Source organism: Pygocentrus nattereri, chromosome 27 (assembly GCF_015220715.1).
Source record: "Pygocentrus nattereri isolate fPygNat1 chromosome 27, fPygNat1.pri, whole genome shotgun sequence".
NCBI classification, from domain to species: domain Eukaryota; kingdom Metazoa; phylum Chordata; class Actinopteri; order Characiformes; family Serrasalmidae; genus Pygocentrus; species Pygocentrus nattereri.
The window spans coordinates 26,150,091-26,163,996 of record NC_051237.1 but is presented as its reverse complement, the minus strand read 5'-3'; the positions used below and the strand labels follow the sequence as shown (position 1 = coordinate 26,163,996).

General features: G+C 44.5%; 1 protein-coding gene across 2 annotated transcripts in view; it reads left to right on the top strand.

The window, feature by feature from the left end:
* The window catches only part of ywhaz (tyrosine 3-monooxygenase/tryptophan 5-monooxygenase activation protein, zeta polypeptide), a 27,275-nt gene continuing 13,369 nt past the window's right edge, over positions 1 to 13,906 (top strand). The window contains exons 1-3 of one of the 2 annotated variants that reach the window (XM_037535448.1): positions 1 to 142; positions 5,643 to 5,946; positions 12,515 to 12,638. In XM_037535448.1, coding sequence (XP_037391345.1) covers positions 5,656 to 5,946; positions 12,515 to 12,638 — 415 coding nt within the window. In that variant the 5' untranslated portion in view covers positions 1 to 142; positions 5,643 to 5,655. Of the gene's footprint in view, positions 232 to 5,642; positions 5,947 to 12,514; positions 12,639 to 13,906 lie in introns of both variants that reach the window. The other variant, XM_037535447.1, reaches the window with a different exon arrangement.

The window sequence follows — 13,906 nt, the reverse complement described above, 5'->3', positions numbered from 1 at the left end:
GAAAGCAACGCCCTCCCAATGTCGCCCCTGCTACAAGCCGGTGGTGAGCGGGTGGGAAACCCCGTACATCCGTGCAGCAGCTCTTGGTGACTGTCAGCTGGGAAGCAGGTCTGCAGACACGCATACACGCCCTGGTTGTGAGGTGGGCAAACTTTTCTAGCTATTTCGCCTCATTTTCGCTTCTGCTTTTGGGATTAAGGACGCTTTTTTGCTTCTCTTCGCCATTCCCGGGTCAGTTTTTATTGTCTTCGGTTTTTCTGGCTTCCTTTTCGCCAGCTTCGATTTTGAATTTTCCCGTTCCACCTTAAACGGTGCGGCGTTACGTTGTGGCGCTCGGGCGTTATAATAGCTGCTGCCGCATTTAAGGTGGAACGGGGAAATTCGAAATGGTGGCTGGTGAATAGGAAGCTGACTTCAGCTTCTCCCTTTTGTGTGTGTGTGTGTAGCGTCTTATAAGGCCTGTAAGGTTGTTATAGCTCAGTGTGGGTGGGTTTATGGCGGGGGCTCTGCTCTGCTCTTGGGCGTGATGATCAGATTAAAATGCAGATATGAGACTGGCGAGCTGTCGGTTGCAGTAGATAATCAGACGCAGCTATAAGAGGAGAGAACTGCTTTCTCTCTGTCTTAGTCCAGAACCTCGATATGATCTGATCTGATCTGATCTTGTCTGGTCTGACTGCAGGCTCCACATTGTTCTCCTCTGTCTGCTTTCACATTGCGCTGGCAGTTGAATCCTTGTTAAATAGCTAATTAATCCAATTCACAGTGATCAATCAATCAATTAATTAATTAGTCAGTCTTTGTTTATGTTCCTGTGTTGTAAACCACTGCTTCTTGCTGCTCAGTGTCCCTCCATTCATTCCTGTGTGGTGTTGCAATGCACAGACACAGCTAACCCACACAAGACTGTCTGTGGAGCACACTTCAGAAGGTTCTTCCAGTGTTCTGTGTAGAACCATCAACCATTTACGTGCTTATACGGTACCGAGCGTGGTGAAACGGTTCTTCAGACCGATGGAGAGTGTGCTGTAAGGTTCTCAATGGAACCTTTTTTCAAATGGCTCTATCCAAAAAGGTTTCCTTGGTGTCGTAACAATAGAAAACCCCTTCTTGGTTCCGTCCAGAACCATTCCAGGATGCAAAGAAGCCGTTCAGGCATGCAGAGGGGTCTGTGTAGAACTCATGGTTCTAAATAGAACCGTTCCCTTTGAGGATCTTTTTTGGAGAGTGTAGTACTACAAGAAACTGTAATAATTCTATAGTGATACGGAATGCTTTAATCCATAAATGATATTCTCATTTTTTGGGAATCTGTAGCACTCATAAATAGATTTATAGTATCCCAGGCATTCCTATAGGAATCCTCTAGAAATTCCTGTAGTGTTCCCATAGCTCTTTTCCGTAGGAGGAAAAGCAGTGCGTGTTGTAAAGGAAGGAAAGGGACCGGGATTAACCCGTGAGGCCCAGCTGGGATCCGTGCTGGGATCTGCCCGCAGCACGTTTTCCTTTAATTTGATTTGATGTCGTTTTGTTTGGCGCGCCTTCGGTTTGGTTCAGGTTGCAAAATGTGTTCGTTTCCCGGATCAACCCTGCCCTCAGGTCGGGCTCTCCTGTTGCAGCAGGTAGACCCTCCTGGGCGTGGTGGGCCGACTCATATCCACATACTTCAGACTTGGGAACGGTTTCGGTGCATTACTGCCACCATTTTGTGCTTTTTCCGAGTTTTTCTTTCTTATTCGGACCAAAAAAAGTGTCTGATGAGCCGCTTTTCACTTCAGAGCCCCGTTTCCGAGCCTCTTGCTTTAGTGTGGTAACTTCTTTCTTTCTTACCTTTCTCTTTTTGACTAACATGCGTTAGTCTCTGTTTTCTGAGGAGCATTTTTACCCGTTTATTAAGGTTCAACTGTTGATCATTAGACATTAAACAGTGATTAAAAAAGGAAATAAAGGCTCTAAGTGATGGCTGGGGGCAGGAATTGTGGGAAATGTAGTTTTCAGTGGGTGGTAGAGGGCGTGGCCAGTCGCTTCACGTTAGGATTCACGTCCGGTTGTATCTGTAAAACACTAAAGTGACGTCTTGAAGACCGTCACGATTTCTTTCCAGTCTCTTTAAAGTCTTAATGCGCCTCATTGGCTTAAAAAATAAAATAATCAGATTTTTTTAGCATTTACAATTAAACAGGCTGTTTTTTGTTGCTGTGCCTTTACGCCTGATATATGTAAATGAGCAGTCTGGGCTGAAACGCTCCTTATAACTTCAGTTATATTTAGCTGTATATTTAGTTACCGTTTTAAAGATACGAGGTTTTGATCCGCCAACAGTGACATGCACCAAATTTCCAAAAGTTTTCACTCACCCATCCACATCATTGAGTTCAGGTGTTCCAGTCACTTCCATGGCCACAGGTGTATAAAGCCGAGCCCCTAGGCCTGCAGACTGCTTCTACAGACATTAGTGAAAGAATGGGTCGCTCTCAGGAGCTCAGTGAATTCCAGCGTGGTACCGTGATCGGACGCCACCTGTGCAGCAAGTCCAGTCGTGAAATTTCCTCACTACTAAATATTCCACAGTCCACTGTCAGTGGGATTATAACAAAGTGGAAGTGATTGGGAACGACAGCAGCTCAGCCACGAAGTGTTCGGCCACGTAAAATGACAGAGCGGTCAGCGGATGCTGAGGGTCATAGTGCACAGAGGTCACCGACTTTCTGCAGAGTCAATCACTACAGACCTCCAAACTTCATGTGGCCTTCAGATCAGCTCAAGAACAGCGTAGAGAGCTTCATGGAATGGGTTTCCATGGCCGAGCAGCTGCATCCAAGCCTTACGTCACCAAGCGCAGTGCAAAGCGTGGAATGCAGTGGAGTAAAGTGCCGCCACTGGACTCTAGAGCAGTGGAGACGTGTTATCTGGAGTGACCAATCACGCTTCTCCGTCTGGAAATCTGACGGACGAGTCTGGGTTTGGCGGTTGCCAGGAGACGGTACTTGTCTGACTGCATTGTGCCGAGTGTAAAGTTTGGTGGAGGGGGGATCATGGTGTGGGGGTGTTTTTCAGGAGTTGGGCTCGGCCCCTTAGTTCCAGTGAAAGGAACTCTTAAAGCTTCAGTAGATCAAGAGATTTTGGACAATTTCCTGCTCCCAACTTTGTGGGAACAGTTTGGGGACGGCCCCTTCCTGCTCCAACATGACTGCACACCAGTGCCCAAAGCAGGTCCATAAAGACGTGGATGAGCCAGTTTGGTGTGGAAGAACTTGACTGGCCTGCACAGAGTCCTGACCTCAACCCCATAGAACACCTTTGGGATGAATTAGAGTGGAGACTGTGAGCCAGGCCTTCTCGTCCAACATCAGTGTCTGACCTCACAAATGCTCTTCTGGAAGAACGGTCAGAAATTCCCATAATCACTCCTAACCCTTGTGGAAAACTTTCCCAGAAGAGCTGGAGCTTTTATAGCTGCAAAGGGTGGGCCGACATCATATTAAACCCTATGGATTAGAATGGGACGTCACTCAGGTTCATATGTGTGTGAAGCCAGACGAGCGAATACTTTTGGGAATATAGTGCATGTTGTGATTCTGATTGTCAATAATATAAAAATTAGATCAATATAATGCGTTTCTGAATGAGGTCAGTCCTCACGGACACTGACCAACAGCATGTTTCATTATAACGAGAGCAAAGTTAGTAAATTTAACTGGATTTAGGGCCAAATACTTAATAAAATCGCTCCTTTCAGAACTTTTGTTGGTATTTTTTAAACTGTAGCGCTGCTGGGTCGTTACTGCCCTCCTGTGGAACCACTGGTAAATGATGTAACATGCATTTTACGGTCTTCAGTGTAGTGGAGAAACTCATCTTGAATATTTTTATTGTTATTATTAATACGATTATTATACTTCTCTGTTCCAACGGATCAGTCGTCTCCAAAAATAAATATTGACATCATGTATTGTGGAAATTTCTTGAAATATTGTGATATTTAGTTTTTTGCCATATCGCCCACCTCTAGTTTCACCTGACACGGGCCCTTTAATGGGATGGGTAAATTTTAATAGGTAGAAATTTCCTCCTGTGGGCTTCACAGGCACGAACGTTGCGATGACGAAATGGCGTTTAGAACGGCTAGATAATATTTTTATGGTCAAATTTCTGAGTTTTTGCACAAATACATGAAAATGAAATCGAGGCGTGATCCAGTTTTGTTGATCTATACTTGCGGTTGTGTAAGACTCCTTTGACGCTGCTGCTCTAAACCCTGCAAGAAGAATTGTATCTGATTTAGACGCCCATCCAGTGCTGTACCGTCTTACACGCCCGAGAAAATGGATCGTGTAGGACGTCTTCTGTGTGAAGGCACCCGAACGCGTCCGCTACGCTGAGCACAGCTACACTTGGCCTTTTTCTGCAAATCAATCGTGCAGTTTCTATTTATTTGCTGAGTTAAATGCATTGGGAACTGTGCAAACCATAAAGTGTCATAACTTTTGCAAAGGGCACTTTTAGTGTTTTTATTTAATTTCAGTAAATAAACAGTAATTGTGTATTAAAACGTGCAGACGTGTCTCTGTAGTGGATATGTGGCTTATTTACTCTGAGAAAATCGCCAAATACGTGGAAATTGACGGGGCGCTTAAACTTTTGCGTACAGCTGCGTTTACTCGGGCAGTCGGTGTGTTTTTGTCTGTAAGACAATAAACAGCAGAGTGAATCCAGTGAATTTTGAAGGATATTTTGTCTTCTTAAACCGTTCTTAATAAGCAAATGAATATTCGATTGCATTAAACAGTTGATATGAATATTTAGAAGGAACCGGACGGAAGGGCTGCGGAACAGCTGATGTTCAGGGTGTCGTCTCGTCCTCGGCTGTCGGAAACGTGCGAGCTGGCATGACGTTCTCTGACTGTAGCCAGCATGATGGACACGTGACGACAGTATCCGGAACATTCCTGTCCGGCTGTGTCACCATTACCTCAACGCTTAAATCCACATGTCACCACATGTTTACACACGAGCTGAAGGTGCGGAAGCGCGGAGGACGATGTGACGACGTCTCGGTTTAATGATGAGTTCTCTTATGATGTATAATATGCTTTTCTGGGAATTTCATTGATGTCATCAGTACTTAAAACCGCTAACCGACTGCACTGATCATTAATGGGGAGCACACACCGATCAGGCATAACATTATGACCACCTCACTGTCCACTTTATCAGCTCCACTTACTGTATAGCTGCACTCTGTAGTTCTACAGTTACAGACTGTAGTCCATCTGTTTCTCTGATACTCTGTTACCCTGTTCTTCAGTGGTCAGGACCCCCATGGACCCTCACAGAGCAGGTACTATTTGGGTGGTGGGTCATTCTCAGCACTGCAGTGACACCGCAGTGGTGGTGTGTTAGTGTGTGTTGCGCTGGTACGAGTGGATCAGACCCAGCGCCCTGTGACCACTGATGGACTAGAGGATGACCGAACCACTGTGTAGTTATGCAGAAATGAGCGAAATGTCCAGCAACATCCATAATATGCTCAGAAATTGCGCCAGTTGATGGTCATATTGCCCTCCCCTGCATGGAGAACTGCATCGTTTCCTAATCATAGCTGAATTTTGTGTGTGTGTGTGTGTGTGTCTTCTGTGTAGACCCTGAGCAGAGATGGATAAGAGTCAGCATGTGCAGAAGGCCAAACTGGCGGAGCAGGCTGAGCGCTACGACGACATGGCCGCGTCCATGAAGGCCGTGACGGAGCTGGGAGAGGAGCTGTCGGACGAGGAGAGGAACCTGCTCTCCGTGGCCTATAAGAATGTGGTAGGTGCCCGCCGGTCCTCCTGGAGGGTCATCTCCAGCATCGAGCAGAAGACGGACGGCAGTGACAAGCAGGCGATGGCCAAAGAGTACCGGGAGAAAATCGAGTCGGAGCTGCAGTCCATCTGCAAAGACGTGCTGGTGAGTTCAGTGTTGATATTAAGCTGCGTTCACATTACAGGCCTCGTTGCTCAAATCCGATCTCTCTGACTCGATGGTTCAGACTCGTTTAGGTAAGAGACTCAAATCGGTCATTAATGTGATGAACCGGCCTGAACTGACCCTCATGAGCTCCTCCTACTCAGTGACGTCACGTGACTGAATCACTGCATCATCAGCACAAACTAACGAGCAGAACGAGCTTCACTGAGAAGATCATTAACTCTGATCAGCTCTCAGCTTCATTATTAGAGCCAGACGGAGGAGAAAAAGGTGAGATGAGCTGCTTTTCCATCGTTTACAGGCTTTAACGTCTGTTCGGCGCCGTTGCCATGGCAACGCTGAGTGATGGCGCAGTGGAAAAGCAGATGAATTCCGATCTGAGCGTCACATTAAGGTCACGTAGCCACAAATGGGATACATGTCCGATCTAGGACCACAAATGAAAGCGGCTCAGGTCGGATTTGAAAAGATCAGATGTGTGTCCACACCGCCCTGAAAACACCAGATCTGAGCCACATCAAGGCAGGAAATCGGATTTCTGAAATCTGAAATTCCGCTTCAGCCTGGAAACGTGAGCGTACACCAGGGGGGGAAAAGCAACAAAAGCCTGGACGTGCATGAGGCTACATTTCTTTATATTTATTTAATGAAAGTAGTAGAAAGGGCGAACGTGGTACTATAAAGGTTCTTTAGCAAAGAAAGTGGTTCTTTATAAAACCGTCAACACTCAAAGAACCCTTTGCATGATTACATGGTTCTTTGCGTCGTGAACGGATTCTTTAGACTGATGGGAAATATGCATGAATGTGCTATAGACAGTTCTATATAGAACTTTTTTGAAAAGGGTTCTATATAGAACCCAAAAGGGCTCTTCTGTTATTACAAGCTTGACGTTAACAATAGACCATTTTCAAAAAAGGTTCTTTATAGAACCATCTAAAGCACGTTTTCCATCAGTCTGAAGATCCCATCATTCAAAGTGTCTGAGTGTTCATGGTTCTATATAGAACCATTTTCTTTGCTAAAGAAGCCTTGAAGAACCCTCTTTTTAAGAATGTACAAAGTTTTTTTTCCTCAATGAAACAGTAGAAGCCGTATCGCCCCCTACGCTTCCTGTAGTGTATTACAGTCTGTCAGAGCGACTGTGTGGATCATATGAACATTATAGAGCTTTTTAAATGAAACAGTAGAAGCCGTATCGCCCCCTACGCTTCCTGTAGTGTATTACAGTCTGTCAGAGCGACTGTGTGGATCATATGAACATTATAGAGCTTTTTAAATGAAACAGTAGAAGCCGTATCGCCCCCTATGCTTCCTGTAGTGTATTACAGTCTGTCAGAGCGACTGTGTGGATCATATGAACATTATAGAGCTTTTTAAATGAAACAGTAGAAGCCGTATCGCCCCCTACGCTTCCTGTAGTGTATTACAGTCTGTCAGAGCGACTGTGTGGATCATATGAACATTATAGAGCTTTTTAAATGAAACAGTAGAAGCCGTATCGCCCCCTACGCTTCCTGTAGTGTATTACAGTCTGTCAGAGCGACTGTGTGGATCATATGAACATTATAGAGCTTTTTAAATGAAACAGTAGAAGCCGTATCGCCCCCTACGCTTCCTGTAGTGTATTACAGTCTGTCAGAGCGACTGTGTGGATCATATGAACATTATAGAGCTTTTTAAATGAAACAGTAGAAGCCGTATCGCCCCCTATGCTTCCTGTAGTGTATTACAGTCTGTCAGAGCGACTGTGTGGATCATATGAACATTATAGAGCTTTTTAAATGAAACAGTAGAAGCCGTATCGCCCCCTACGCTTCCTGTAGTGTATTACAGTCTGTCAGAGCGACTGTGTGGATCATATGAACATTATAGAGCTTTTTAAATGAAACAGTAGAAGCCGTATCGCCCCCTACGCTTCCTGTAGTGTATTACAGTCTGTCAGAGCGACTGTGTGGATCATATGAACATTATAGAGCTTTTTAAATGAAACAGTAGAAGCCGTATCGCCCCCTACGCTTCCTGTAGTGTATTACAGTCTGTCAGAGCGACTGTGTGGATCATATGAACATTATAGAGCTTTTTAAATGAAACAGTAGAAGCCGTATCGCCCCCTACGCTTCCTGTAGTGTATTACAGTCTGTCAGAGCGACTGTGTGGATCATATGAACATTATAGAGCTTTTTAAATGAAACAGTAGAAGCCGTATCGCCCCCTACGCTTCCTGTAGTGTATTACAGTCTGTCAGAGCGACTGTGTGGATCATATGAACATTATAGAGCTTTTTAAATGAAACAGTAGAAGCCGTATCGCCCCCTACGCTTCCTGTAGTGTATTACAGTCTGTCAGAGCGACTGTGTGGATCATATGAACATTATAGATCTTTTTAAATGAAACAGTAGAAGCCGTATCGCCCCCTACGCTTCCTGTAGTGTATTACAGTCTGTCAGAGCGACTGTGTGGATCATATGAACATTATAGAGCTTTTTAAATGAAACAGTAGAAGCCGTATCGCCCCCTACGCTTCCTGTAGTGTATTACAGTCTGTCAGAGCGACTGTGTGGATCATATGAACATTATAGAGCTTTTTAAATGAAACAGTAGAAGCCGTATCGCCCCCTACGCTTCCTGTAGTGTATTACAGTCTGTCAGAGCGACTGTGTGGATCATATGAACATTATAGAGCTTTTTAAATGAAACAGTAGAAGCCGTATCGCCCCCTACGCCTCCTGTAGTGTATTACAGTCTGTCAGAGCGACTGTGTGGATCATATGAACATTATAGAGCTTTTTAAATGAAACAGTAGAAGCCGTATCGCCCCCTACGCTTCCTGTAGTGTATTACAGTCTGTCAGAGCGACTGTGTGGATCATATGAACATTATAGAGCTTTTTAAATGAAACAGTAGAAGCCGTATCGCCCCCTATGCTTCCTGTAGTGTATTACAGTCTGTCAGAGCGACTGTGTGGATCATATGAACATTATAGAGCTTTTTAAATGAAACAGTAGAAGCCGTATCGCCCCCTACGCTTCCTGTAGTGTATTACAGTCTGTCAGAGCGACTGTGTGGATCATATGAACATTATAGAGCTTTTTAAATGAAACAGTAGAAGCCGTATCGCCCCCTACGCTTCCTGTAGTGTATTACAGTCTGTCAGAGCGACTGTGTGGATCATATGAACATTATAGAGCTTTTTAAATGAAACAGTAGAAGCCGTATCGCCCCCTACGCTTCCTGTAGTGTATTACAGTCTGTCAGAGCGACTGTGTGGATCATATGAACATTATAGAGCTTTGTGAAAAAAGAATTGATGTTATTTAATCTCTACAGTCTTACTGTACAGGCTGGTGCAGATGGACTTGGGCTCTTGTGAGTTTCTCTCTGCTGCTGCGCTGTTTCCAGTGACTCACGGCTCAGAGGAGGCTTTAAAAATGGCACAAGAAAATTCCTCACGCGTGTGAAATTCCTGTCATTTCCCGCGCTGCTGCTTAGACTGTGTTACTAGAAGTATGCAGTGCTGAATGTTTCGGTAATGAGGTAATGGGTGTGGCTGGCACTGAGCCGTGCTCCAGGATGGTGGTGATGGTATAGCTGTTCTCCTCACGCTATCTCAGCAGCTTCAGCTCCAGCAGCTGCTCATTACTATCCGTCCTGGTGGTTGAAACGGGTAAAACGAGGAGAACACGTCGTGCTGCTGAATGAATTGATCAAATCTATGTGATGACTGAAGTGCAGCGAGAAGTCAGGAGTTCTTCTCGTGACCGGAAGGTCGCCGGTTCGATCCCTAGAGCAGACAGTCCATTACTGAGGTGTCCTTGAGCAAGACCCCTAACCCCCAACTGCTCCCCGGGTGCCATGGATAGGGCTGCCCACCACTCCGGGCAAGTGTGCTCACTGCCCCCTAGTGTGTGTCTAATAAGGGTCACATAATCTTAATTTGTATTTTTTGTGTTTATTCTGTTTTATGTGGTGTTTCTCCTGGAAAAATACACTTTCTGCACAGTTGTGTACTTTACTTAACATTAATTACAGTTCATTATAATCGAGTATGAAGGTAAAAATGTAGTTAAACCTCAAATGATGCACTTCAGTGCATTTATACCCCACACTAATTCTTGATATTTCCACTGTGGGCGTGATGTTTAAGTTTTCTACAAGGAAAATGTTTGTAAACACTCTGCTTTGTGAAATAGTCCCATAATTTGGAAATTTCACCTCCGCGTTAAACCCATCCGTGCAGTGAAACACCACATACAAACTTGTGAGCACACACTTATATATTCACTCTACTCAACAATCTGATGGAGTAGCGCTTATTGTAGACGTTACCATGACAGCGAGCATCACACGAGTCCAGTCAGAGTGAGATGAGCAGCAGTGAGCAGTGATTGTGTTTCTAACTGCTTTAAAATGGCATCAGACTCAGGAAAACGTCCTTAAAGAAGGCCGAGAGGAAGACGTCGTGTTCTGAGACACAAGCTGGACGTCCGTCCCACCGCCGTCTTTTAAAGATCAGAGCATGAACTTCGTCTCCTCTGCAGACCAGTTTCTGCTCCGCCGTGTTGAACGGTATAAACTCTCACTGTGACGCGACGCACAAGCAGAACGGACTGAAACTTTCCGATAGGGAATGTAATCGGATACAGGCGTTTACACAGGTATTATTCTTCTATTTAACGGATTATTTACAGGATTACCCACCTCGATCAATCTGATAGAAACTGCATTCCGAAAGGCCTCAATCAGACTAGACTATCCCGATTGAGTTGTTTACACAAGCGAGTTTTTAATCTGATTATTAAAGGATTATTAGGCTCCATGTAAACATGGCTATTGATGAATGAGGCCCTGTTAAGATCACTTGGTTAACAATGACCTTTTGACAGTAATCTTGATAAATCAGTCAGATTAAACTGGACTGATTAAAATAGATATACGTTAGTACACTGACGCCATTCTTAGTAAAATACAGTGAAAAGAATGAAAAAATAAAAGCATAAAAATAAACTCTACAGTCGTAATTAGTTTAGTCGTTGACTCACTGACAGCTCTTCTTACTGCACGCTCGCCCGGAGCGGTGGGCAGCCCTATCCACGGTGTCCAGGGAGCAGTTGGGGGGTTGGGTGTCTTGCTCAAGGGCACCTCAGTCATGTGCTGTTAGTTCTGGGGGTCAAACCGGCGACCTTCCGGTCACGAGGCTGGTTCCCTGACCTCCATTCTTACTCTGATTCTGACTGATTTACTATCGCTGCCGTTCTCACTGCAGGTTTGTTGTGTAGGAAGTTGCACTTTGAGATTATGATTGACGATTGATGATTGATGATTGGCATGTCGGTCATTTTTTATTATTATTTTATTATTGCGTCATTTGAAGGCAAAACAGCACTCAGAACAGTTCCTCCATGCTGAATGCGTCCCTGTTAACAGCGAGACAGGGCGGTCAGTGTTGCTGAATGACCAGGACAGTCTAAGTGCTTGTGGCTTTGTTGCGCGTCCTTATAAGCTCTGTAATCTGCCAGTATCTCCTCTCTCTTACATAAGCATGCAAATAAAGCCCACGAGAGGTCAGAGGCGCCGCTCTGCTGTGGGGTGTAAAGTCTTCCTTACGCACAGATGGCTACACACTGTTGTATAAAACTAAAAAAAATTAACTACTTAAATCAGAACCGCATTAATTTTTAAAAACTTTGTAACTCAGTGTGAGCTGTGAACAGAGATTCAGAGGGTTTAGTGTGAACTGGTCCAGACGTCTTTACAGTGGTGGTGATGGGAACCAGGCGTCGCCATGACTACAACACAGATATAGACACTTTATTTACCATCCAGAACCACCAGAGAACCTACACGAGTCTTCTGAGCTCATATGGAATGTTGATGATGAAGAACAGTGGAAAATCTGGAATAATGAGTTTTCTTTGGGGACTATTTTGCCGCACAGCGCCCTGCATGTCTCCCTCCACCATGAATGGAGTTGAAGTTCTCTAAACTCTCATAAAACAGCGTCTCAGTCATCAGGCAGTGAAAAGGAGCTCATCTGTGATCCTGAGTTTAAAGCCAGTTTTTATTCAACTTAAACTTGGAACTAAGTTGTAAATAAATCTGAAACTGAAACTTTGCTTGTGTGTAAAAAGTGATTTCAGAGCCACTCGGTTCTCCCTGATGGAAACTGTTTACCTTCAGTGTTTTGTGCTTCTGATCATTTTAATAGACGTCAGCGTCACTAATTAATGACGTTCTATTAAAAGACTGGTTTACCAAGAGAGACGCTGGAGGACTTTCACCTGAAATGAGTTCATGAAGCCAGTCTGGTTATAAAAATGATAACAGGACATCAGAGCCAGAATTCCTCTTTTAGTACTTTTACTTTATACTTAAGTACATTTGAAGGGAAATACTTTAGTACTTTTACTCAAGTGGAGGTCTAAAGGGAGGAACTCGACTTTAACTCTACTTCTTTTATCAAAAATAAAAACAAGGTAAATTTTTGTTTACTCGCAGTTTAGACTCTTGTTTTATGGTGACTTGGTTTGTGTTCTTCCATCTGCAGCATCTCTTGGACAAGTTTCTGATCCGCACCACGTCTCCGGCGGAGAGCCAGGTGTTCTACCTGAAGATGAAGGGAGACTACTACCGGTACCTGGCGGAGGTTGCCACGGGAGACGACAAAAAAGGTGATTCTGCGAGGAGAATTTTTATATATATATATATATATATATATATATATATATATATATATATATTATATTATTATTATTATTATTATTATTATTATTATTATTATTATTATTATATATTTATATATAATTTTTTTTTTTTTTTTTTTTTAACTAAGTTTATTTACAGTGCTCCTCTCTTTAAATGTAGTCGAGTGGCCAAGACGAGTTTTGCTTCTTTAGTTTTAGCGCTGGAGCTACGAGGTTAATGTAGCTAACGAGAAATGGAAGCGTGTCGTTGCTCATCTCTAAAAAAAAAAAAAAAAAAAAAAAAAAAAAAACTTTACAGGAGAATGGAAAAAAAACCACACTGTCCTTTTAATGCAAGTCAGTGGAACTCAGTGGAACCAGACTTAATCTACCTGAATACATGGTTCTAAGCCAGGAGTCACCCTAAACTTTGGCTTTGAGATGTTTTGGCTTTCTCTCGTGACGGACTTCCCCGGCGAAGTGAACTCGGAAGTTGTGGCGCGATTGTGTGACATCAGTGCTTTTTGATGCTCTCTTACCTTTTATTAATACACAGTTACTATTTATCTGCTTAATTTTATCTCTGCAAATGAATAAACTGCGGTGAAGTGCCGTATTTAGCCGCGTGGTCTGTAGAGGACGTGTTTTTAGGGCGCATTTCAGTGAGGAACGACTTTTACTTGGTGTTCAGGCTTTTCCGTGTAACTGTGTTCGTTACAAGGACATGGAAGTGTGTTTTATGTGGGGCGAGCGGATGCGTTAGTGGGCGGAGTTAGGGAGGAACGCGCTATAATCTCTGCGTTTAGACCTGTCTCTCTGCGCGCTCCGTCTGTCTGTCTGTCTGTCTCTCTTTCTTGCGCTCTCTGTCTCGCTCGCGCTCTCTGTCTCTCGCTCGCGCTCTTTCTGTCGCGCTCGCTCGCGCTCTCTGTCGCGCTCGCTCTTGCGCTCTCTCTGTCGCGCTCGCTCTTGCGCTCTCTCTGTCGCGCTCGCTCTTGCGCTCTCTCTGTCGCGCTCGCTCTTGCGCTCTCTCTTGCGCTCTCTCTGTCGCGCTCGCTCTTGCGCTCTCTCTGTCGCGCTCGCTCTTGCGCGCTCTCTCTGTCGCGCTCGCTCTTGCGCGCTCTCTCTCTCTGCACTCCGTCCTGTTTGTGGCTGCCTCAGTCGTCAGTGATTCAGCTGTGAGCTGCTGAAACGCTGTGGGCAGGTTTACTGTTGTGTAACCGGGTCGGAGTCTCGCAAGAAGGAACGTCTTTTTCCGC